This window comes from Numida meleagris, chromosome 2, assembly GCF_002078875.1.
Source record: "Numida meleagris isolate 19003 breed g44 Domestic line chromosome 2, NumMel1.0, whole genome shotgun sequence".
Classification (NCBI taxonomy): domain Eukaryota; kingdom Metazoa; phylum Chordata; class Aves; order Galliformes; family Numididae; genus Numida; species Numida meleagris.
In genome coordinates this window covers 18,761,722-18,786,725 of record NC_034410.1, presented here as the reverse complement: position 1 = coordinate 18,786,725, position 25,004 = coordinate 18,761,722, and the positions used below count along the sequence as shown (strand labels likewise).

General features: G+C 38.4%; 1 protein-coding gene across 9 annotated transcripts in view; it reads left to right on the top strand.

Moving 5' to 3' along the window:
* The window catches only part of CACNB2 (calcium voltage-gated channel auxiliary subunit beta 2), a 237,209-nt gene that overhangs the window by 148,530 nt on the left and 63,675 nt on the right, over nt 1–25,004 (top strand). For 6 of the 9 annotated variants that reach the window (XM_021388978.1, XM_021388975.1, XM_021388976.1 and 3 more), the window contains one exon: nt 6,465–6,584. In XM_021388978.1, the coding sequence (XP_021244653.1) occupies nt 6,465–6,584 (120 nt within the window). Of the gene's footprint in view, nt 1–2,718; nt 2,881–5,069; nt 5,638–5,940; nt 5,974–6,464; nt 6,585–25,004 lie in introns of those variants that run through there. The other 3 variants (XM_021388983.1, XM_021388979.1, XM_021388982.1) reach the window with 3 other exon arrangements.

Genomic DNA, 25,004 nt, shown 5'->3' with positions numbered 1-25,004 from the left:
CAATAGTGTCTCAAGTAGTTGTCTCTTTTTCATATTTTTTGGGAAAAAAATGGTAAACTGTAGTACACCAGAACATCCCATGGATTTGGACAAAGTTTAGCTGTGGCTGTGGGGTCCGTAGCTGCCCGCCTGGAAACAGTTTGCATATATTGCTGAAAGTTTTCCTAACAGTGACCTCAACAAGCCCGTCATTCCACTGAAAATTCAAACTAATACTGCTTTGTGTTACAGAAGCAACAACAGAAAAGCAAACATTTGGGCTGACACTATGAAAATGTTAGTGCGAATGTGTAGGCTTTTTTTAGCGTGTGACTTTTGTGGGGGACTTTGTTTATTTTTTTGTGTTCCCCTGGTCTACGAATGCCCCAAACCCAGGTTTCTGTAAACCAAAGGGCTTTTTTAAAAAACTCTGCTTTCATCCAGCTGTTGGTTGTATTAGCATCTTGGAAACCTGTTAGTGTCCAGCTGGGTGCTGCAATTAAGCTTGACAAAGTTGTGGTAAGAGTAAAGAGAAGATGGGTTTCCTATATAACATCCTTTTTAATCACATTACTACCCTACAGCTCCCAGCTGTTCTAAAATTTCCTCCTCTTGTTATGTGAAGGTCCTCTGTGGATGCAGATGCTGCAGCAATGCCCAAATTGCTCTAAAACAAGAACTAAACAAAATTCCAATCAAGACTGTTTTGTTTTTTAAATGCAACAAAACATTTCAGTTACTATTCTAGGAGTTGTTCACGTTCCTTACATACTGTTTGCAGGAGAACAGGTTTTACAGGATTTAAGTGAAAATGGATGTGCAGTGGGCAAGTAGCCAAGCTCTGGCCATGCCAAGGGCCAGAGGGCATGAGGACTCGCCAGGCTGTGATGGCCCTTATCAAGGAGTCAAGGATTCCTGCTAGATGAATGTGTGATCTCACTCCTTTTTCTCAATATATTTCTATAGTTAGTTGTACACAACGAATGTGCATACAAAAACAATCAGAATTACTAAGATATTTCCATAAAAAGGCTGCCCTTATGTCAATTCTACAATCCATGTGACATTTTATGGCACTTTCAGAGTTGTGTTTTGTGCTTTCTTCAACATCTTTCAAAATTGTGACATTTCTTAGAGGTCTAGGTAAATCTTCCTAAATAAGGCAGTTTCACCTTCACCAACTCTGGCCACTGTGACAACCAGAGGCACTTTGATGGCGCTGTTCTAATTGCATGGCCCATAGGTAGCAGGTTGGTTAGTCCCTGATGAAACCATAAATCTATACTCTCTTTTAGCATATTATAGAAATTTGCCCATGGCAGCAGTTTCTCTTCATACTAAATTTCACTATTTTGCATTTTCCTTTTGTTTTCCATTGCTTTTAAAGATTTTTAAATGAATTGAAAATTTCACAGTACTTTACAGGATTTACAGAAGTAATCTTTCAATGCTTTTTCTTATTGCCTTATTTTCTGGCACTCCAGAAGTAGTAACACATCAGTATATTGGAGATAGTATATTATATCAAATCATGTACTGATAGAATGACACGTGATGCCATTCTGATGATTTCTGCAAGGTTAGAAGATAAGCAGATAAAAATAAGATAAAAATATCTCTGTATAAATTCTGACTATTTAAATCAATACGAAAAGCACAAGTCTCAGTGTGCTAGAAGGGGAAACAATTCAAGGTATGAAGGTATGAAGATATGATTCCTTTTGGATTTAAAATTCTCTTCAGCTTTAAATAAGTAAAGATATAAAAAATACATCTAGGAGAAAAATGTAGCATTATAGATGAGGACTCTGTGTGCATTCACAAATACCTTATTCCTTGTAAAATCTTGTGTTTCCACACTGCTTCACATCTTCATTTAATAAGTAATAATGTAAAAAGTTCCTACTTGAAGAAACTTGTTTGATCATTCTAAGATAATTATTTGAGCATATTTGTGAGTTTTGAAAGTTACCTGTCCTTACGATATTCAGCTCATGTTGCCAACCAAAAGAGAACCACTGTGTACCCATAGGATCACTATTATTTTTCATGAGGAAGGCATAATATAAAAAAAATCCTGACTAAATTTGCAAGTGTAATGATAGCTGTATTAACCCAGAGAGAATTGATTACAGTTACAGGCCAAACATATCAACAGATTTGGGCTGTGAATGTAACACTTCAAAGTCTGTACTCAAGTTCCCGCTGTGCTGATCAAAGCTACAGGTGGTAAAGAAAACTAACAAGAAAAATAAGATCTCTAGAGGCACCACCTAATTTAACTAATGGATTTCTACCTACAAGTAATGGAAAATAACAACAAAAATCATAATTACAAAGCAGTTTTTCTTGCTTGGAGGACACAGTTTTGGAAGATGTTGCACTTCTACTGCAAAAAATAAGACACGTATGGTCTTGAAGAAAAATGACTTCAAATATGAGTACATGATTTCATATTAACAGTGTGAAAAGTATGGCTTCATATTAAAACAAATAAACAAACAAACAAAGAAACCAATCCAAATAAACAAAAATATCCACTGACATATAGAATCTACTCTAATACAGTAAGTGGTAAGACAGTTGATAAACATTTGTCAAGCACGTCATTAAAGCAGGAAATGATTTTTAAGACAAATGTGTTTTGTAAACATACCAAGGAAGGATGAAAAGGGGAGAATAAATAGATAGGTTAATTATTAACATGAGTTGTCTCACTTCTGTTAGACAGTTTCCTGTGAAAGATGAGGAACTGGGGGCCATAGCAGTCGTACTGCAGCTCTTCCTTGTTGCAGTGGAATGAGAAGAAGACCTGCAGAAACTCAGAATTTCAGAAGCATATGGGAGAATACTCATGCTGGTCTCCAGAGCAAGCTCTAAAGCTTAGTGTAACCCAGGAAGGTAATCTAGTTTCCTTACCTGTAGTGAATGGATGACACACATGCACTTGGCTCTGTATTCTTTGAGTAATCAGATTATTTCCAATTTAGATAAAAACTACGATGAAACTACAGTGATCTAAGTTTTAATTTTTTTTTTTTTTTGATACAAGCAGTTGAAAGCATTCCTAGCTCATTAAGAAAATACTAGCTTATAAAATGTATTATATGTTCCCCTTTTCTCCTGATGTCAGACTTCAGGTGTTTTTTGTTGTTGTTGTTTTTCTTTCCTTTTCCTTATTCAGGAAGTGAAGAAGCTCCCGACTTCTGCTTTCCATAGAAAATTTATATGACCATGTCTGTCCCACTGGGGAAATAAATGTAATGTTAATTCATATGATTTGTCAATATAATTAAAATAAATTGAATCATTACTACTTTCTGGATGTGTGTTGGGATTGCAGCCAACACAAGACAGGACCAGCACTGCAAATTATCTCTGTGGCTGGAAGACGAAATTCCAGTGTTAGTAGTTCTGACCTAACATCTTGTCCCTTTTAGGGACACAGGAATTATGTTTCTGTACTTTGTGACTTTCTCATAGGTTGAGGACCTTAGGCAATATCCTTTCTGGACATGATTAACAACAGTAAAGGTGAAGCCACGCCACTTCAGCAGTGAAAAATGTGATGCATTCACCATAGAACCGCTGTGAAAAGCTAACACCCACACTGTCACTTGCATGATGGCAGTGTCGAGCTTAATGGCTCACTCAGCTGTTTTCCCCTTGTTTAGAGATAACATTGCTTAGGGGCCGATTTGCTACACCATGCCATGCTCCGTCAGAGCAGTGTGTGTTGCTGCAGAGCTGGAAGAGGTGGTGGCCCAGCTTGCAGCCAACGGATGCTGGGGGACCCTGGGGCGTCCCAGAGGCTAGGGCTGGAGTCATGGGGCTTAATAACAGCCTCAGCTTTGATACAGCTCTGATAAAATCAGTGGTTTTCACCTCTGGTCACTATCATGTCAGTTGTACCAGTGTTTAACATCTACACTGAGCTTCTGGCCACTTGCTGCTGCTCAGCTTTTACTACTGATTTCCAACAGCCCCAGTGGTTCAACACCTTGATAAAGGGAAGTTTTAAACAATAGATACATTTGAAATGCCCTTACAAGATTACAGTGACTCTTGGCATTTTCCTAATGGAAAATGTATTTTACAAAATTCAAGGAAAATTTGAGTATATTTTGCTTCTTTTGCTTTAATTCAATAGGCATTTTAGTTTTCGAAGATCGCTATAACATGGTAGATGTATTTGGACTCCTAAGCAAAATATCCCATGGAGAGTAATCTCCTTGATGTAAAAGACAGGTTATTAAACTTTAAGCTTGTTTCTTATGGGCTTCAGGGAAATAAAACTGTGAAAGTTAAATTTACCTTTATTCTAAACTATCAGTTTAGTGCCAACTATTGTTTGCTGTAATAGCAGTTAAATGTAGGCTGCTGCATCCCTTGTGATGGGGTAATTTTGTTACTATACAAACTGCAGCAGGACTCGGTCCTTGGCGGCCGAAGGGCTCTGACTTCCTGGGAGAGGCTGACATGCTGCTGCAGGTGCACAGCCTCTGCCCTCAGCTCTGATCTCTGTTCTCTATTTTTCTTGTAACTGTGAATTCATATTTAAGGCAAGCCCTTCAGTCAAGCTCCAGGGATCTCTTTTTGTCCAGAATTTTGCTTATTGTCAATGAATTGTAAATATTCTGGATAATCGTGCTTTTGTATGTTATTCCCATGTCAGCTTACAAAAGGATGGAAAGCAAAATACAGAAATGAAATGTTTCCTTTTGCCCTGTTAGCATCTAATATTTATGCATTAAGCGGTATGTTACAGCATCCCTGCTTTTCTCATCTGCCCATGTCAGACAAACAGGAGCGGTGATGAGAGGGTTAAGTCCTGCTCAACAGGCACATTTCTGAATTCAGGGCTCTGCGTAGCACGGAGCAGGGCTGGCAGCAGACGTGTGCAACAGCAGTGAGACGCTGTACCAGTTTGTCCAGTTTTCCCTCGCGTTTTCCAGCTGTTTACCCTTGAGATGTAAAATGGCAATTTGGCATAGGCTACCAGCACGGTGTGATGTGAGCATCTGCGTAAAAGGCTGCATGGATGGAGCATGCCCAGTGCTCTGAGCAGCCCGTTACCCCACCCCCAGCCAATCTAGGAGGAGATGAAATGAACTTTGCACTTGCAAATGTCACTGAATGCATTTTGCACAGGATTTTAAAAGGTTCTCTTACAAGCACTATTTTTAACAGCCAAATCCGCCCCCCCAAATGAAAAAGCCCTAGGTATTTTTCTGTGATCGACCTCAGTTATTATCAATTGAAGCATCTCTCACAACATTTACCTGAAGTCTGGCGTTTTACCTTTTTATCATTCAAGTTGAGCTTTTTTTGGTGGTGGTGTGGATATTTTCTTTTTTTTCTGATTTTTTTTTTTTAACTGGCATGAGAAAATTTGTGAATTTAATTGCACTAGAATACTTGGAAACAGTGAGGCTGCAAGCTTGAAAGGCAGAGGGAAGAGAAGAAAGGCTCTCGCAGCAGAGCATGGATAGGAAAGGAGCGGTGATTCTGCGGTGCTCAGCGTGCACATGTTGTGTGAGATCAGTGCCGGGCGCTGCAGCTGCGGACAATAACTGAGCTGTCTGGCTAATGAAGGCCACCTGGATCAGGCTTCTGAAAAGAGCCAAAGGAGGACGTCTGAAGAATTCTGATATCTGTGTAAGCCCTGTCTTTTCGTTATTGGCGTATATTCTGTGTGTTGCAGAGAGGGAAGAAAAAAAAAAACACGGTGTGGAGAGGACAGTTGTTTTCATTCTAATTGAATTAGCAGAACTCTGTTTTGTATGCAGGGAGATGCAGAGGGAAATCAGAGCTGTCATTATTTATAGAGCTGTTCTGGCGTTGTGACTGCTTCCATTGTGGCAATATGTGGACCTGTGTTGAGTCCAGACAGATTTTATTAGCGAGAAGTTGATTTATGGTCATTTACATGTTTTGCTGAGGGGTAGAGATGGATTCGAGCCATTTGCAGTTCTAATGGGGAAAGTGTGTCAGGTAAAGAGGTTGCCCTAAAATAAAAATGCATAGCAGAGATTTAATCTGCTAGCAGGAGTGTTGTGTCATGGTAATTATTGATAGTGAAGTTGCATTTTGATTGTAAAAATGTGTTACCTTGCTAATAATGTCACTGCTTAGAGTTCTCCTTTTTATGGAGCCATCCTTGAAGCTGATGTGTGTCCTTCAGCCCTGCACTGCACCACTGCTGTAACACTATAGAGCCACTGGCATAGCTTACTAAAATGCATACAGATCAGAACGCAGGGATAGTGCAGGAAATGCAACACGAGGGAAGACACCTGTACTTCAGAAGTTCTCCAGGAGAAAACATGTATTTAGATAAATTTCACTAAGTGTCATTCCCTTTTTGGCAGTTATTCTGTTTTCAGGGATACAGATGTAAGAGGAAGGACAAAGTATATAATCACTTCTGCTTTTTTTGGGATTCCAGAACAACTTGTGATACTATTTTTCCTTTCCTTGCGCAGGGCTCGGCGGACTCCTACACCAGCCGTCCATCCGACTCCGATGTATCTCTGGAAGAAGACAGGGAAGCAGTGCGGAGAGAGGCAGAACGACAGGCCCAGGCACAGTTGGAAAAAGCAAAGGTAAGGTGTTATTTCTCATCACAGGTCCATAAAATGTTCAGCTTTAAAAGTTTGTCATCTTATCTGTTAGTGGTACAAATGTTTCTAATATGTGAGCGCGCACCATCAGACATCTTATAAAGATTTTTTCCACACAACAGTAGAAATTACATTTATTAGGAAAAAATCAGAATCCGAATCTTCCATGAAAAGCACTCAATTTGCTTGTGTACTTAAGTATAATCTTTTTAAAATGTGTATACTTTTTTCTTTTATTGGATGTACCTATTAATTTGCAGTATATACGGTCAAAGCTTAGAGTTCTTACTGAAGAGACTTGTAGAAGTTTACCTGTGGATCCCTATGGCACGTAAAACTTCTAGAAATCAGCCCTCAAATATCCTATTCACCTCCTTTCAGTGAAGGATCAGTCCCTACGAGTCATATGGTAATGAAATCTCTTGGAAAGATCTCTTTTTCCTGGACACTTCACTGGCTTTCTTTACCTTTTAAGTGTTGGTTGATCCCGTGAGTAATATGCTCTAGGACTTGTTAAGACTTCTGCTTATAACTTCCTATTGTTGGCATGCAGTGCCAGATTAGTATGGAAATACCAGATGAGTTTCAAGTTCTTCCTTTGTGTTTATTTAGGACTGTGAGGCTTTTAACAGTAATACAGTGAGATAGTATTTCCTTTTTTTCTTTCATCTGTGCTGTATCTTTAAATACTATTGCACCTGTAAAAATCATGCTTGTCTTGTTCGTTATCCTTCATTTATCAGTTCGTTTCAGTCTCTTTTTTTCTTTGCTGTCTGCCAGATCTCGGTGTATGACTGTTTTCTAAGAGCTGTTTTTCAGTACCGTTTCTTATATATTATAATTCGCTATATCGATTCCTCCTCATCTCTACCTTTTTTCATCCTGCGATCTCCGTGTTTCTCTCTGGCTCCCTTCCTCCATTTTGCCTCGGTTTTTATTTCATTATCTCTGATCTATCTCCTGTTCTGTTTCCTTTTCCGCTGCCAGCTTTGCCTCTGCCCATTTATACCACCTGTTTTATGAGGGTTCTTCATAAATTCAGGAGTCCACATCGCTGAGGTATTCATTTGATCATTTAGCAAGGGCCGGCTCCATAAATAATACAGTAATATAATGCATAAACAGGGCTTCTTCAGGCCAGGAAACTTGAACAGGAAAGCTAAAGATGTTTTTTTGCAAAACATAATTTTTGACCTATATTTAAAAACAGCTCCTGAAGCAGCTTTTTGATGAGCTGTTGGAACTTGCCAACCACAGGAGATGCTGAACACTTCAAAGAAGTTGAGTGCTGCTGCTGTAGGATCAGTACAGTAGAGGTGCCCCAGAAGCAGCCTGTTTCTTCCCTTTCCCTTTGTATCTTGGAGCTGGTGCTGATCATAATCGGGAGTTTCAATTTCATCAGTGTTGCTTTTTGTTAGCTGAATATTTTCTCCTGTTGGGAAAGATGATAAAGACTGCTCTGAAATTCAGGTGAAGTGTTAAGTTTTATCGGTAAATGCACAGTCTTTCAAAGAAAAGTTGCAGTAATAATATCTTGTGGACTAATCAGGGTAGCACTACTGCACTTACTGATGAACTGATGCATCTCCTAGTGATGAGTAAATCTATGCTAGTGTTGCTATGGGAATTTGGCTTGCTGATGCTGGCTTGAATGCATGGACAGCCCTTATGTAATATTCATGACCTCTAGCACAGCTGCCATTGTAGTGCATAGAGAAAATGCTACTAAACTCCGATTTTAAACTATCTTTCTATATATTAAACCAATGTTCTCACTCCAGCTGGCATAAGATACAGTCTCTAGGTCTGACACCATCTGAGACTATAAAACAACTTGCGATCAGTCAAAGTAGCGAAGGCAACTGCCAAAATCAGCCCGCTGTAACAATGGGTGATTCCAGTTGTACATAAACACAACATGAAATATTTAAAACTCTTGTGCTTTAAAACAGATTAAAGCTGGAACTACATGAGCAGTTTTGTTTCTTGATCCAAATGTTAAAAAGCAGATCAGACTGTAATGCATGGAAATCATTTTATTTAGTGCCTAAAGCAGTACAGCATTTAGGGTGGAGTAGTATTTAAATACTGTATGTATTCGTCACTTATATTTGAAGTAAACATTTAAAAAGATAAAAACTAAACCTAACCCGGGAAATCTGAAGTGCTATAGAGTGTGCTTTTCTGTCTTTGCTGGCAATTCAGTTCCTCCTGTCTGCCACGGAGCAGGCAGTGAGGCAGTAACTCCTGCCCATGTTGCTGGCTCCCTGTGCCCTGACCTCTTCCCGCAGGCGGCCGCTCGCTCCGCGGCTGCTGCACCAACACCAGCACCAGGCAGCACTGACGCAGCTGCTTTAACTTTTCACCCTTCAATGCTGCAAGTGGAAGTGTTGATCCTAAATAAAGTCATTGTAATTCTGTTTGTAACAGGAATTAGAAAAGGGTGACATACATGAATAATGCAGCAGTGAGGGAAAATGATAGTGAGTTAAGCATAGATTAAAAAAAATATGCAAAAACCTGTTGAACTGTGTCATGCAGTTAGTGAAAACAATTTAATGACATCCATTTTCCTTCCTTACAGCTAGGGAAAACACCTAGACTGTAGAGAAAAGCTATACCACTTAAGCACACAGTGACAAATTGTTAGGGTGATTTGCAAGGTTTTTAATTTGGGGTTTTTATGGATTCTAATATCATATCCCATATGCAACCAAGAGGATAAAATAAAAACAGAAGAGATAGTAGGAAAATACTCATTCTGTCCGCTTGTTTTTTAAAGGCATCGCTTCTCTAGAAAATGGCTAAGCAGATTTTGCTGACTCACTTGGCATATGGTTTACTGTAAGGAAGCAGGGCCGGGGCCCATCTATGGAGTCCAGGGATGGAAAACAAAGAGGCAGCAGATGAGGGCACCTGCAGGCCAGCAGCTATTCCCAGGGGAAACAGAACTTCAAAGGAAGCTGTTAAGCCTGAAGTGAAGATTTAAAAAAAAAAAAAAAACAAATTAAAAAAAATTTCTTGGTTTGAGCAGTTTTACAATGCAAATACTGAAAGGTGGATTACTGTGTTCAAGGCACTGAGAATTTCCTGGGAATCCTCTTCGTAGCCCATAACGTGAGGACTAGGTTAAAGAGGACCTTCACTGTGGCTGATGAGTGCACTCTAATAATGCCCAGGTCTAAGGATTTGTACTGCTTTTTTTTCTGAATTTTATATTTATATAAAGACATAAATGTCACGCATTTATAAGGCAATACATAAATAGCTTCAATGGCACATTGCTTTAAGTATTAATATTTTCAAAATTTCTCATTTCTGCATGGTTATTTGCTTTGAAAGTTGAGGATTAAAAGGAAAGAAAGATCTTTCTTTCAGTTCCTAGGAAGTACTTACTTAATTATCCCATAAAACATTGCAGTTGATGGTAGAGATGGGGTCAAAGAACTGTGAGGTACAAATGTTAGTGAGATCTTAAAATTCTGTGCTAAAGAAACTAATGTTTATGTATAAAAGGTGGCTTTAGTCTTGATTTTTTTTTTTTGGCCATTTCAATGCCAGTGAAATCAAATACGTTACAGAATATTTGAGTTTTCTCAAATGCACTGTTTTTCTGTCTGAGATGCAGTTATTCAGGTACTCTGTAAACCTTTCCTCTCAGCAGAAGCAGTTTTGTTCTTCTTTTTTGGACTTTTCACATTTTTAGATTTTAACTCTTTTTTTTCTTCTGTGATTCTAGAGCTCTTCTCTAACGTATTTGCAGCAATTCAGCAAATAAAGTAATTGATTTCAGTTATCTCTGATACAATGCTTAGCTAATATGCCAGGTAATAAACCATGTTCTGTTTCTCGCTTGAGACTAAGGGACAGACTGATACTTTGTGCTCTGTTAAGGAATGTTCTCAAAATCCTTTGCTCCTGATACTTCTTAAATGGCTGTTGAAGTCAGAATGTGGCCTTTCAGAAGTCAGTAATTGTGTCCAGAATAGGAAATCTTAGTTCCTCTCAGCTCTGCTTTGTTTGCTAGCCACCTACCGCTCTTCTGTCAGCGTTCTTTTATGAGTTTATTAAAACATTAAGTATCTGTAATCCTGATTTAAAACTTAAATTTATCTTTTATTCACTAGAACTGTGAACCTGAAATTTTGATGCCCATCCCTCTGCTGGCTCTCAGGCAAAAATATAGAGCAATAATATAAACTGATATGTGTTCTTTTCTTGATGTCTGCTGTTGTAGTAGTGATGGATTGTGACTGTGAGAAATAGGGCAGTGTCTTACACGTACTGCATTGCCCCATGTATGGATTGGGGACCACTGCTTTGAAATATCTAGCAGGTTGGGATAAGGCCTACATAATCCTGCAAGGTTGAAGGCATGGAAGAGATTGTCAGGTATAATTATCCAGCGCAGCGTGCCAAGACTAGTTATTTAAGTATTTATTCATTCTCAGACAGGTTTCACAGCCCCTGAATGACCCCACGCTGCTAGCAGGCAGCTGCAAAGCCTGTTAAGGTATGTCTATTTAAGCTGCGGTAGCACTTTTGACAGGCGAGAAGTGCCCATCATCTTGATGTATGTCCCTTTATTATGTCAGCATGTTACATCATGGAGACCCTTTCCAATCTCAATTACAAGAATGCTGTGGTGCTGAACAGCATCCAAAGCCATAGCAACATAGGCTAGTACTTTGTGTCAGCTGTTGTATATGGTAATATTTTTTCATTGATTTCTTCTCATTTGCCCTTTTGTTTTAGAGTACTTCATTGCTTGTTATCATTTAGATAGCTAATGTTGCGTATCAGAGTTGCTGGGATTACATGGGAGCTGGCACAGTGGTCTAGCTGGGAATAAATGAGTTGTTGATCTAAAAGCACAGTTGCAAATCTGGTTGTTGCTTAGCTGGGGGCGAGTTCTGCATTGCTGGATCTGCTCAAATTGGGCTGCGGATACTCCTTTCTTCATTTTCTTCATTTGTTTCTGCTACCTTTTCTTAGGATTGTAACACTGGGGCATGAAGCAGTGCTTTACACTGCTGTCAGCGACCTATAGTTTTCTTTCTGTCTATATTCATAATCATTTCTTTTCTTCTACTTTTGTGTACGTGCTTGTTCTGCATTAGTGCCTGTCATTATGGAGGTTGTTTCCCTGAACGTTTTATCCATTCTCACTGGCTGCATTGTTTGGGGACTGGAATTGTTTCTTCCAGTAGAGTCTCACATTACCTGGAATCAAATGCACCAGAAGGAGTACAGTCTCAAAAAAAAAAAAAAAAAAAATCTCCCACTCATACTGTGATTAGAGTGATCAGATCTGTTTCATAAGTATCCTTTCCTTTTCTGCTTCTTGGAACTGAATGGGGAAAAAAGTGCGGAGGGAAATTAACACAGCCTGTATTTAGATGCCTGACTTGAGAGAGAGGTCCTTTAGTATTCTGATGGTCTTTAAACAATCAACAGAAAGAGAGATACTGTCTCTGAGAAACAGAGTTCTGTGGGAAAGCCTAGAGATATGAAAAGATGTCTTTGCTCTATTTCTGTGGGAGTTTAACCACAAAAATGAAAAGGCAGTAATACAAATGTTACTTCTTGCATGCAAAACTAAACCAGCTCTTTATTAGAAATATTTTAACCAACGTTAGTGTTGTAAGCGAGGTACAAACACCTGCAGACATCTCAAATCCGCATCCGGACATTTTCCTCCTCCTCAGTCTCCCTCTGGTCTCCGTGGCAGACACCATCTGCTACCTGTCAGCACTGCTGCATGGCTGTCATTGCTGAGCTTACAGCGGAGGTTCCCAAAGGGTGATGCTCCTGTTGCTTGCAGGTTGTAGGTGGTGATAAGAACTTGCCGCCTCCTACCTGCGGCTGCTGAGCTGAGCTGTAGAGTATGGATGCTCAGCCCAGCCCTCAGTGTGCCGCAGGCAGCTGTGATCTGTGAGCCCAGGTGTTGGGCCAGGTGCTGCTGTGGGGTCAGCAGAGGCTGCTCAGAGTTGCGGGAGTCACAGGAGAGGGTGAGGGGTGGATTTGGGGATGCTCTTTGTGACTAGTGGAGGGTGAGTGTGTTTGATGGAGTGTGGGAAAGGAGGGATTAAGATACTCATTTGCATGCCATTCAGGCTAGCATAAAGCTGAGCGCTTTGGCTAATATAGATGTAGTTAGATGTTGCTGGTGGTTCTAAGCAAACTAATTTCCAGTTAAGGCATATATTGCCCGGTTCGTTAACTTTCTTGAGGTTTATATTAGAGTCTGATTTACTGTTCTCAGCATCTGAGATAGTATGCCATAATCCAGAACATGACTTTTTCTCAGCAGCTGATCCAGCCATCTCAATGCTACTGGCTCTTTTAAGGAGTTAACATATGTCTTTTTACTTTGAAGACAATACTGATTCAAACAGAAGGGAAAATAGGATTTCAAGACATAGGCAATTGCTGAAAGTTACTAAAATGTTTGTAATTGCTTTAATATAAACGGTGATTTTTGTTTTGTTTTTTAAATCTGTGATATCTACTTTGGGGACAACTTATATAATTTTTCTTTTTTATTCTAAATGCTTGATGTATGTTTCACATTTTAATTCCAGCTTAATGTAGAATCTGCCTGGAGATTTTTTTGTACTTAATGATTTCAGAAATCCTTTTTTAAATTAAATGAACACATTTCACATGTATATAAGTTAGGCATTCCTGATATAGGCTTGTGGAAACATTAGGGCTCTTGAATTTTCTTGGGTTCAGCAAAGTATAGGTTTTAAATTGTCTGTCAACCTGAATGTTTATATCTGTGTGCTTATACATATGTATGCATTTTATATATGCATATGCACATGTGTATGTATGTTTGCACATATTAGGTAAACTGAATTGGTGACTTGAACTTGCCATGTATGTTCTACAGTTGGTGACTTCCTACTGTAAAGTGTTTATTTTATACACAAGGAAACTGTTATACTAAGGGATAGCCTTCTGAGGATGTAGAAGTGTTTATTAGAGAACAAAGTGTTCCTGTGATCAAAGCTTTTATGGGATTTATGGAAGCTGACGTGAGGTGGAGTAAGGACTTCAGTGCAGCCAGTAATGGATCACCACGCAGAGGTTCCCCTGCTGGCACCGCTGGACCTGATGTGATGCAGCAGCTTGGAGAAAGCAATTCTGTTGTCCAGTCTTCTGCTGTAGTACCAAAGTGGATGTTTTCCAGCCACTTCAGGAACTAACCTGATTGCTGTTAGATATGACACCTGAGCGATGTGTGTTATGCATGGTGGTGCTTGTACAGCACAAAAGTAGACTGACATCAGTGCTAATTAAAAAATGTTTTCTTAGGAAACTTTAATCACAGAAACTAGTCATTGATGGTATAAAGCCAAGAAAACAAATGAGCAAAGTAAACTGGTGATATCTGGGAGGAAGATACTCTGTGTTCCCATGTTAAGAATGTTTAACGTGGAAAAACTCAGCTTGAACTATGGACAGTGTGTGGTTTCTGCATTATTCATATGACAGAAATGCATTAAAAACATCTTAAGATTCAGAGAGGGCTCCAGTAAAGGTTTTTTTCTTTTTTTTTCTTTTTTTTTTTTTCTGCCATCTTTTTTTCTATATGCTATGTTAAACCAGGGCATGCACTAGAGCAAAAACAACTCTGCGGCATAAACTTCCCCTAACATTCGCTTGTGGAATCTATGGAAACCACAGAATATTTTCTCTGTACCTCCAACCCCGTGTTGACATTTTCCTCTGGCATTTCACATTCAACTGGCAATCAATATTTTCATTTAATCTGACACGAAATCTTAACAAATAGGTGATATTCTCTGGCTTTAGCTGAGATAGTATCCACTGAAATATTACTTGTTGCATTTTATTTTTCTTAAAGACCCTTATCCTCCTTGCTAAATAAAGATGATGGTTGTTATGATTGTTTCACCCAGGATTTTTTTTTATTTAAGTCAAAGTTTATTGATAGCATCACATAAGCAAAGGCTACCTAGCTTTAAAATGTAGTACAGAGACAACCAATTCAGCTGTGCAAACAACTTAGATGTTGCTATTGCTGGAGAGAACCCTATGGCTTCTCCCATTTTCCTCTTGTTTAATATATCTATCTGTACTCTATGTGGTTTACAACCTGTCCATATTTGGACAATTCTAGCATAGTGAAATTGTCCTATTATTTTTCTGTCCTTTCAGTTGCCCCCAAGAGTTGGTGTGAAAATGTGAATTTCTCTTTAGTTTATAATTCTTAGAAATGAAACTCCCTTCTTGCTTCTTTCTAACTCTATCAAAATTCTCATCCTCTGCTAACAATGTAAAACATTTTGTCTTACAAGAGTAAAAGCTGTTCTTTTTTTGTTCCTGGAAATGATAGTACATTGGTGACAAAGATATGACTAAAATACGTATCAACAAGACTTTTATTATTATTTTGGGAGTCTAATTAGATAGATACCTGTTTTCAGTGAGGTTTGTTTTATATTATATTTGGAATTCAAAGAACAGTTTGAAAACTTCAGCCTTGTTTTCAGTATTTTGAGCAGATCTGCACTTGACAGATACGGAAAGTGGGGATCCACCATGTGGTTTGGGGTTTTATTTTACAAATATTCTTGTGCTATTGATCTGCAAACGGTCCTTTTTTCAGTGACTGAAGAAAAAAAAATATCTTGAAAGGGAAGATGAAGGCTCAACCTGCGGCTGCTTTGATTATTTTGACTAGAGATGTCAGAATGTTGAAGTAAGAGAAGAGATGCGCTTGCTGCTTTTTGACTCCATCCATTCAACCAATTATTTGAAAATTGAGTTTTAAAATGTTGTTGGCTTCTAATAGTTCACTTGAAATGAAACAGATGAGCAGAAAGCACTTGTTGTTCTGCTATCTTTAGGTCACCTCTGTCTGTCATGAGAGTTGCTTCCTGACTGAAATAAAAATTAGAAGAAATGCTGAGTGCCTGCCATCTTAAGACAGCTGTATATGTTGCTTTTAGTAATCATCAGTAATAAATGGCAGTAATTGAAGAGGGAAATACATTTCTGACTTTAGATAATAGTCAAATTACAGTTGAAAGTAGCCCTCCCAGAAGTGCTGGAAGGAAATTTAAAACACTTATCGTAGTTGGGTTTGTTGTTTTTTTTTCGTTGTCGTTATTTTGACTCCTTACTCTCTTTCTCGCAGCCAGCTGAGTGACTCATGCATGAAAGAGAATGCTTTGTTGTTTTCTCCCCTGGTGTTTCCTGACAATCTAGCCACTGTGGATGGTGTGGTGTGCTCAGTGGACTTGAATCTATGTGGCTGCTGCCCTGCCTGGTGGGGCCTGGCATCAGCCCGCCTTGTGCTGCCCCTGCTGTTGCTCAAGCTGTCAGCTGCAGGAATGGGGCTGTGACATTTGGCACCCCAACATGAGGATGAGGAAGAGGAGTGTTTCCAGTGCCTGTCCCAGGTGGGAGTGACCTGGGGACTTGGATGGCTGAGGAGCTGATGAATGAGGAGGTTGGTACCTCCCACTTGTGTGAGTAACGCTCTGAAACTCTGCTGGAGTATATCTGCTATGCGTGTGTGAACTCAGAGGGAAAGATTCCCTTCCTCTACTTTTAAACTCTTCTGAACCTAAAATCACCAGATCAAGTAATCCAGCATAACATAGTTTCTTTGCTGTTCAGTCTTCCGGAGCAATAGTTCATCTTGGCATTAGGCTCAGTGCTGGTAAAATCTTCAAGGCATGTTTGAATTTCTCTGGAAAGCTTGTGATTAAGGTGCAGGCCTGAGGGCAGGGAGAAGGCAAATGGAATGAAATAAGTTTGGAAAGAAATGGACAAAAAGGAGATTGATTCTTGCGGCCTTGTTCTGTGATTCAGTTGGAAGGTGTGGTGGGACAAAGGAGGTGCAGGGAGTTGAGTGCTGGCAGTCTTGAGTAGTGTTCAGGCTTGGGATACTCAGTTTTAGCATGCGCTTCTCTGATTTGTGTTTCTGTCACACCTCTTGTGCCGTGTGTCTTAGTTTCAGCTGGGATGAAACTGTTTTCTTCAGAGTGTCTGGTATGATGCTATGTTTTGGTTCTAGGAGAAAAACAACATTGAGCCCCTAGAGCCAGAAGAATTGCCACCCCCTCCAAAACTCTTTCCAGTTGATGTCGTGGTATGGAATATCCTTTTAGCCATTTTAAGTCAGCCATCCTAATTCTGTTCCTTCCTAGCTAATTGGACTCTTTGCTGCAAATGGCTTTGGCTCTCTACAACACTGCTTAACAGGCACCTATAAACATTGGTGTGTTATCCACATTTTTCTCCTAGAACCAAAACATAGCATCATAACAGACATCTGAAGAAAACAATTCTGTCCCAACTGAAATTAAGACACTGTGCATCTCTCACAACGTGGTATGGTGACAGTGGCTTTGGATCCAAAATATTTGTTCAGTAAATTTCCATCTGCAGCTCCTCTGTTAATTGTTTCACTAGTTATTTTTTAGCTCTGTCAGTAGACCACGGTGATGGTCAGTGGACTGTGGTGCAGCCTCATAGGCAGCAGTGGGCTGTGATATGGGGGACGGGTGGAGACTGAAAGCTCCAGACCACAAGACTGAATACATATTATATTCATTATATATATGTATATTTTTCATCTGAGAAATCCTTTATCTTTTCCTGTCTGGTGTAAGATCTTGCACTTTTCTCCTGCGGGAGACGGGAACCCAGACCAGTATGATTCAACAGTTGGAAGATGCAACATCATTGCATTCTACATACATCTTTCATGTCACTGCAGAGGAACTGATATTTTTTTCTGTCTTTTACTTGTGATTAGGTTCTTGAAGCCATGCTCGTTAATTCTAGGCACAGTAAATAGCTGTCCTTGTACATGACTTCCTGCAGATTCTCCCAGTATGTGTTAATCCTGACTTGAAGCTCTCTCCACAGTGTTCTTTTATCAGAAAAAAAAAATACTAGATGTAATAAACCGTGCCCGCTAAATCAAACTCCTTTATGAGAGGCTGGAATTGCAGAGATGAAAAGCTGTTAAATATGCCGTAACTGTATCTTATTCTCAAATGTTTTAGCAAGCATTTAATAGTAGACCGTATTTGGGACACAGAAGTTTTTTTCTCAAAAGTGATAAACAATTAATGCCTTTCTGATACTGTCATCTTTCATGAGCATGTATTCAAAGCAAAATAAATTTAAGTTCTGTATCAGTTTCTCTGAGATGTTGCAACAAGCATATTGTTTTGTAAGATGGATCATTTAGACTCTCATATAGTGTTCAGTGACGGTATTGCTATGGTGAAGTGTATTTATATTGTTTACCTATCTATATAACCATAGCATCAAGCTCTAAGCATTGTAGAAAATGCTATTCTGAACCTTGATTTTCATCATTAAGCTCATTTCTTTTCATAATTTTCTGTAAATGGGAACTAACTCAAGAGCCTCCATGTCAAAACCTACAAACAAATCTTTTCTTTCTTGTAGAAATGTGTATTTTTGAGTGTTTTAAGTAGAACTAAAAGAAATTAAGCGATAAACATTAGTGCAGTTGGAGAAAAGTCAGTTAACTGAGCCCTCTTCAAATTATGGCTAAGAAATATCTTAGCGTTTATCAGAAATATGGGAGAAATTGGCTGGACTCCCTTTGTAGCAAACTCTTCAATTTGTCTCTTTTGCTCATCTCTTCTTTTAAATCTTTTTATTAAAAACAAAAAACAAAAAACAGCATTCTACTTGAATAAAATAGAGTATTATCCATTTAATATGTTTATAGAAACAAGTCGTCTACTTCCAATGTCCTGACATTCTTTCTTTCTGTAAGTTGGTTGACACATTTTCTAACAAGCTGAAAGTTTGGGGGAGATAAAAGGGGGAGGATGTCTTATCAAATTACTGAAATCTGTTGATGTTCTTTTTCAGTGGAATAACATTGAACAGGAATAGAAGATAACGCGTTGGTGCAGTTCAGAACATACTATTTGAATTTAACTAGTAAATTAAGCAGCTACTCAAGATTTAAGAACACAAATTTATCTTCTTCAAATAATATAAATCTAATTCAGCATTGTGGTCACATACTCATTTAAAGAGAGTCAAAATATATTTTTGTAGAATTCTGCAATAAGTGGAAAACTTTCTATACCTTAGAAATGTATTCTTTAAATTCTCCTTATTGCGTTTTTTCTTTTTTCTCAGCTAAAGAAATTTTCAGTTACTTTTTGATTAGCATTTCAGCACACTCTGTATTTCTTGTGACTTTGGTTCGTCACATTCTATATAAGGCTTGAGATCTTTAGTACAGTAGAAGGGAATTAAACTGTTGAAGATCAGCAAATTAAGTGGATGATGCCTTTTAGCAACAGTTGAATAGCTGCTGTGTGTTGCTTTAGCTATATTAAGGGTGGTAACAGCTTTAACAAATGCTGGGTCCTGTGTGAAATCAGTATCAAATATGCACAGAAAAAAAAAAAAAAACCTTTTGCAGAGGTGGGGAACGCACATGTTCTTGCATAACACTGTCAAATTTAGCAGTGAGTTGAATAACACCGAAAGAAGTTTCATGTGTGGAGTGTGAGGCTTCTCTAAATATCTGTAAAATGCCAAATGATGGGTATGAAACACTGTATTTTAGCAATAAGCAGCTCTGCTACAATGCTTCAGTCACTGTTTATCCTATGAAAGAGAGTGCGGGGCGTGGGGTCACTGGTGCTGCAGAGCTCTCTTGAAGCTCAGGCTTTTTCTACGCTTCTCTTGGCTACTGCCAAGCATTCCTTTAAATATCAGCTGTTTCCAGTCAGGCTGTCTGAAATGTATATACTAATTTTTGGTGACCTTCATCAAAAAGATAATGACAAAAAGCGAAAGCACAGTGGAAGTAATTATGGGAAACTAGCCACTGCCTCTGTCATATCTCTTTTGCATAAAATGCCATTGTAGTAGAAGGCATTAACAGTTTTGTCTTGCTCACTCTTCGCAAATATTTTCTTTATACGCTTGCTTTGTCTGAATTTTTCAGAGCAGGCAAACCTGTCCGTATGGCTGTTGGTTCACATACATTGTACTATAGTTTTTGTGCAGTTGCCCCTATGGCAAATTCTTCAATGCCAAATTTTTATTTGATGTTGTCTGTGTATATACCAGACACTTGTTCAATGTGCATTGTCAGTCCTTACAGAAAGTTGTTTCATTTTGGGAGGTAAAATAAAATAGGTAAAATCTCACAGTTATTCACTGCACGTTCTGCAGATATTTCTGATGTCTTTTTTATCTTTTATTCATTTCTGAGTCCCAGCATGTGCTTCCTCAGCATCTCCCCTCCTGAGATGACCAACAGAAGCTTTCAGAGCTTCCAAAGTCTGCTTTTAGAGGTGGAAAAATTCAAGTTGCTTCCACTCCCCGACCAGTAGCCCTAAGATTTAACAACCTGGCTAAAAGCCAACGTGGACTGGTGTGCTGAAAGCCAGCCATGGCCAATGGGTACTGCTTAGACCCACAGTAACACTGCTGCTTCCAGCCACCTGCTCTTAAAGCCAGTTTCAGCATAATCACAAGGAGAATTCCATGGATGGACTCCATTGCCATGCAAACTTAATGGTTTTCTTTATTAGCATGTAAATTATTCTTAAATTATTATTTAATATCAGGGTTGCATTCGGACAAATCGGAGAAAGTATATTTTAGTGTTCTTCTAGAACTTGAAGAAAAAGTCATATATTAAATGGCCTCTAAATCACTCCTATTATCCCTGAAGTTGTGAGATGGTAGGCTGTACATGAAGAAAACCAGTTTTGAGTAATATATTTTGTTTAATGTTGAATGCTTAGGTTGTAAGATAAATTCTGTATTCAAACCTGGGGTTAGTCATTGCAGACAGGATTTAGCAATTTTTTAAAAGACTCCAATCAGGCTAGAATGTCTGCCAGCACAGGCACTTATTACATTTGTAATGTATGTATGCAAATGATAGATACATGTAAAGAAATGAGCCTGCACTTGACTGAAATAAGTAATTGTTTACTTGTTAGAAGGCTGCCACAAATTTCTGAACGCCTAATAGTAATGGAAATTCTTTCAAATTTAAGTCAAAATTTAGTGTCTTAAGGAATTTCCATGAAGTCATGTGCTTTTATCACTTAAACAAAAGGTCAGGAGATCAACATCCAGATGACGTGTGACACTGAAAAAGAAACATATTTCAAATCAGTTTTATTTAAACAAGTTCAGAAGCTGAGTTAATTCACAGTTACTGTTTTTCTTTATTGGACTTCAATAATCACTTAATGATATAAACTTCAGAACATATTTTTCTATGGATGAACGCTGTTGACTTGCTCTCTTGCTGGAAAAGCATTTATTTGTGTCACTGCATGTTGAAGTAATACTGAGAACTATTAGAGTTAAATGTAATGAGGAAAAATAGTTTCAAGCATTGTTAGTTTTCTGATCCTGTTTACCTCATTGCCATAAATTCAGGTTCTGAACCTGAAGATTCAGTATGGGAGTAAGAAGACATAACCTAGGGGTTGTGGTGAGAGAGCATTTTCATTCAGTGAGAATGCTGGCTGAAACACTTGAGTGTTCTTAAACTGTGGCCTGAAGGACATTCTGAGTAAGAGTTACTTTAATTTAATTACTAAAATACCCTTGAAAGTACATTTTACAAGTCTTCTGCTTCACTTCATAAATAATCAGTACATTGCCTCTGATCCAGGGCCGTTCATCTCACTTACCTCTGTATTTCTTGAGCAAGTACTTTATAGAGAGAATAGCTAACTTACATGTGGACATAAATTCACTAGTCCTAATTTTCCAAAATGGATTATTTGTCCCTCCCCCCCCCCAGCCTTTTCCCTCAATTTCACCATGTAAGCCATGGCAACAGGGTGCTTTAAGGCTCCTGGCAGCCTGCATCCTTGCTCCTTGCCCAGCTGGTGCATCTCTGCAGCCAGGCAGTGGTGGCAGGGTGGGCTGCTGTCTGCTTCCTGCCATGTGCGAAAAGACAAAACTTGAGAGCTGCCCTCATTTTAAGCTTAAACAGGGGGAGGAAATAATTTCCTTTGCTCAAATTCCTAATATTTGGCTTCTTAGATGTGGAAATAAAACCAACTGTGTAGACAGTATACTTTATCTACTTTTTGTGTCTAGTGGCTAGGGTCATTCTTAACTGCCTTCATTTATTTGTATGTTAGTTAGCAATTTGGGTAAAATTCACAATGGCTCTATTATGCTGCTTTAGGACAGAGCAGGAACTTACTTATTTTCACTGGCAGTGAGAAAGGAGTCTTTGAATGTGCAATGTCTTTCTAAAATTCCCTTCCTAAAGGATGTTGATTCTTTTTTTTTTTTTTTTTAAATGTAGCTTTGAATTCTTTGCTGTTTTTCTGTTGGTTTTCTCTTTTCTCTTATTCTTCCAATTAATTGGGTCATTTAATCCATTTTCTTTACTTCCGTAACTCATCAACATTTTTTTTTTTAGAAGTTCAGAATATCTTTTGCACAAAGGCTACTTCTAGCCTGCAAGAAGTTGTTATACTCAATATATGGCTCTTATTGCAAAAAGATGGATGCACATGATCTCCAGAGTTAAAATTGTGTGTGTCCATGTATACATACACTTCGATTAAAGTACCAAGTCTTAAATCTTGTAAAAGTGGCTGCTCATGTTTCTTCTAGGAAATCCCACCTCTCTGGTGTCCTGTGTGAAAAAGAAGCAGAATCCACATGAAATAAATGGTATATTCTTATACCAGAAGAGAAAAGTAGACTGTAAATGTAATCAGTAAATGTCTGAAACAGAACATTTTTCGCTTGTCTGGATTCCCTCTCGAGGCAGGAACCGTGTTTTCCAGGACTCACATAAGGTTTCATGGGCTGTGTACACTCTGTATGCTGAGCAAACAAGTCAATGAAGTGGACTTTTGGCCTCTGCCTTTGGATTGGTTGCTGCCTCTTTCATTCCCCATGTTGTTTCCTTATATGCTCGTTTTATTTTAGTAGGTCCTTTTTTTATGTCTTCAGTACCTACATCCCTCTGATCTTCCTTAGTACATATTGTTTGCCTCTGTGGAATGATTAGCATGAGTAGGCATTATAATCTCTGATTTTTGTGCTCCATTTTTTTGTATGTATCTGCAATTTTCCTGTTTTGTTTTTTTTGTTGTTGTTGTTGTTTGTTTTCCAAATAAGATGTCGTAGCTAGTTTGAATGATAGAATCTGGTTTAACATATGTGGAGAATTTTAAGTGAATTTGCTATGTCTAGATAGAGCCAGAGTGATCAGTGCTCTTAATTCCTGGCCATCCACTGTGCAACTCTGCTTTCCACTCATTCAAGCCTTGTTTCTTTTGTATTTCACTTGCAAGCTTTTCAAAGTTCTGTCATTCCTTGCTCCTTTTTAAAAAATGCTGTAGCGTATTGCTTGTTATTCTTATTGCTCTTCAATATTTTAGCCTGTGGAAATAAAATCTGAAAATGATTACTCTTTTTTGTAGTACCTCAGATAGATGGATGACCAGAAAATACTATCTTATCTCAATTTATTGCATAAGCATAGTGAGATGTGGTTGTTCTCTACTAAACTTGGTTTTGAAGATTGAGAGAGGGTCTTGCATTATAGCATGTGTTACTGAGTTGTCTCCTTGCCACACTTGGAGCTGCACTTCTGCTCATCTTTAGGACAGTGATTCAGTGATGGCTTTGGCAATATGTTCCCAGTGTAAATTCAGTTGATTTCTCATGCTAAAGCACTGAAGCCTCACAAAGATGAAAGCCCTGTGGTCTTGATTTTTGGCACCTCTCTGTTATCGTACACCATCCACTTAATATTGACACCTTTGGATGTTTCTCAAAAACTTGGTCGCTTCTTAAAAGTTTGGAGGTTGTGAATCAATTTCTACTTTTACAATTTTTTATAGGGAGATCACTGACACTTTAAAAAATCTTCTAATGTCAGACATTTCTTTCTTTGCTCAAAGGGTTGGTTGGTGTCTGTCTTTGCTTTATTGCTTAAGTCTGAAACATTTTTTCCTCTCCAGTTTGTGCTTTATGGTAACAAAGACTTCAAGATATGCATAATGCTGTTCAATGCAGTTGTCTACGGAACCATTAAATGGAAAATACTATATCTACAGCTGCTAGGTTTTAAATGACAGTACCCTTTTTTGCTACTGAAAAATTATAATTAAGCTTAGATTTCTGCATTTTAAGGTGATACAATAAAGCTATGTCTTATGTTTAGAAATAGAAAGGAATATTGATAGGTTTTTTGAAAAAGCATAGAATTAGAAATTATGTATGTCTAAATTTTCCATTTAAAAGGGAAGAATGTGTTATGGATGTGTTGCTGGATGCTGCTAGCTTTTTGGGATATGAAGTAGCACATGTAGCATCTATTACCTAATTGATGGAAACTCATTGCAGGAATCATCTTGTGCCAGCATTGCTTCAGGAGTAATTTGCTATTGCAAGTAATGCCACCTTAGTCATCTCTGTTGCATTTACTTTCCTAACAGTGAGTCTCCCTTTCCCTGCTCCCTTTGCATGGAGGGAGAAATATTGTCTTTCCATGGAAAGTATATATAATGATTGCAAATCTCGTGGCCAAGGAGATATTATATTGTGGATAATGGTCATGCATGAAACACATTTATATATATATATGCATATATATGTAGATATAAAATCCCTTTCATCATGACAAAATAAAGCTGTAAGGTGTATTTCCTGTTTTCATGTCCAATCTACAGTTGGATCGGAAGATACTTAATGCCTTCATTCAGTCTAACCAGTTTACATAATACTGGGCAGTAGCTTGCAAATTGGGAACACTGAAAGGGCTGTTCTCTCTGCTGAGACAGAGAATTTTCAAACAGTAAAATCAGAGTCCCACCAAAATCAGTCTTCAGCATTATACACAGAAGGGAAAAAGAAGGCAACAATATTTGCCTGTTGAATTCTGGCTGTGACTCTCTATCTTTATTCTTCCACTTAGGAACATCTGGTGCTTTTGAGAGCTAAATACAGCTCTAAGTAATGTAAAACTGAACATCTTAGCCAAAAGATTCCTCTTATTCTTGACCTTTCCAGGTAAATGAACGTGCATAGGAGAAAAAATCCACCTGAAAACCTGATGCATAGTCTTTCAGGGGCATGTTGCAAGTTCTCCTTATTTTTGCTATTGCTTGGTTTGAGATTTCAGGATACCAAGGAAAGGTTTGCAGTGTCTTATGTGACTGGAAAAAGCATACAGCATTTCAAACTTTTATAGAAGAAAACAAATACAGTTTAAGAGACATGCGCATGATTGGGTTTATTCCTGACTTACTCACATCTTTTTCATGTTTAGTAATTTGTTTTTAAAACTACAACTTGTTCAGTAGTTATCCCACATTTTACAAATTACATTTCTCCGTGTAATAGAAA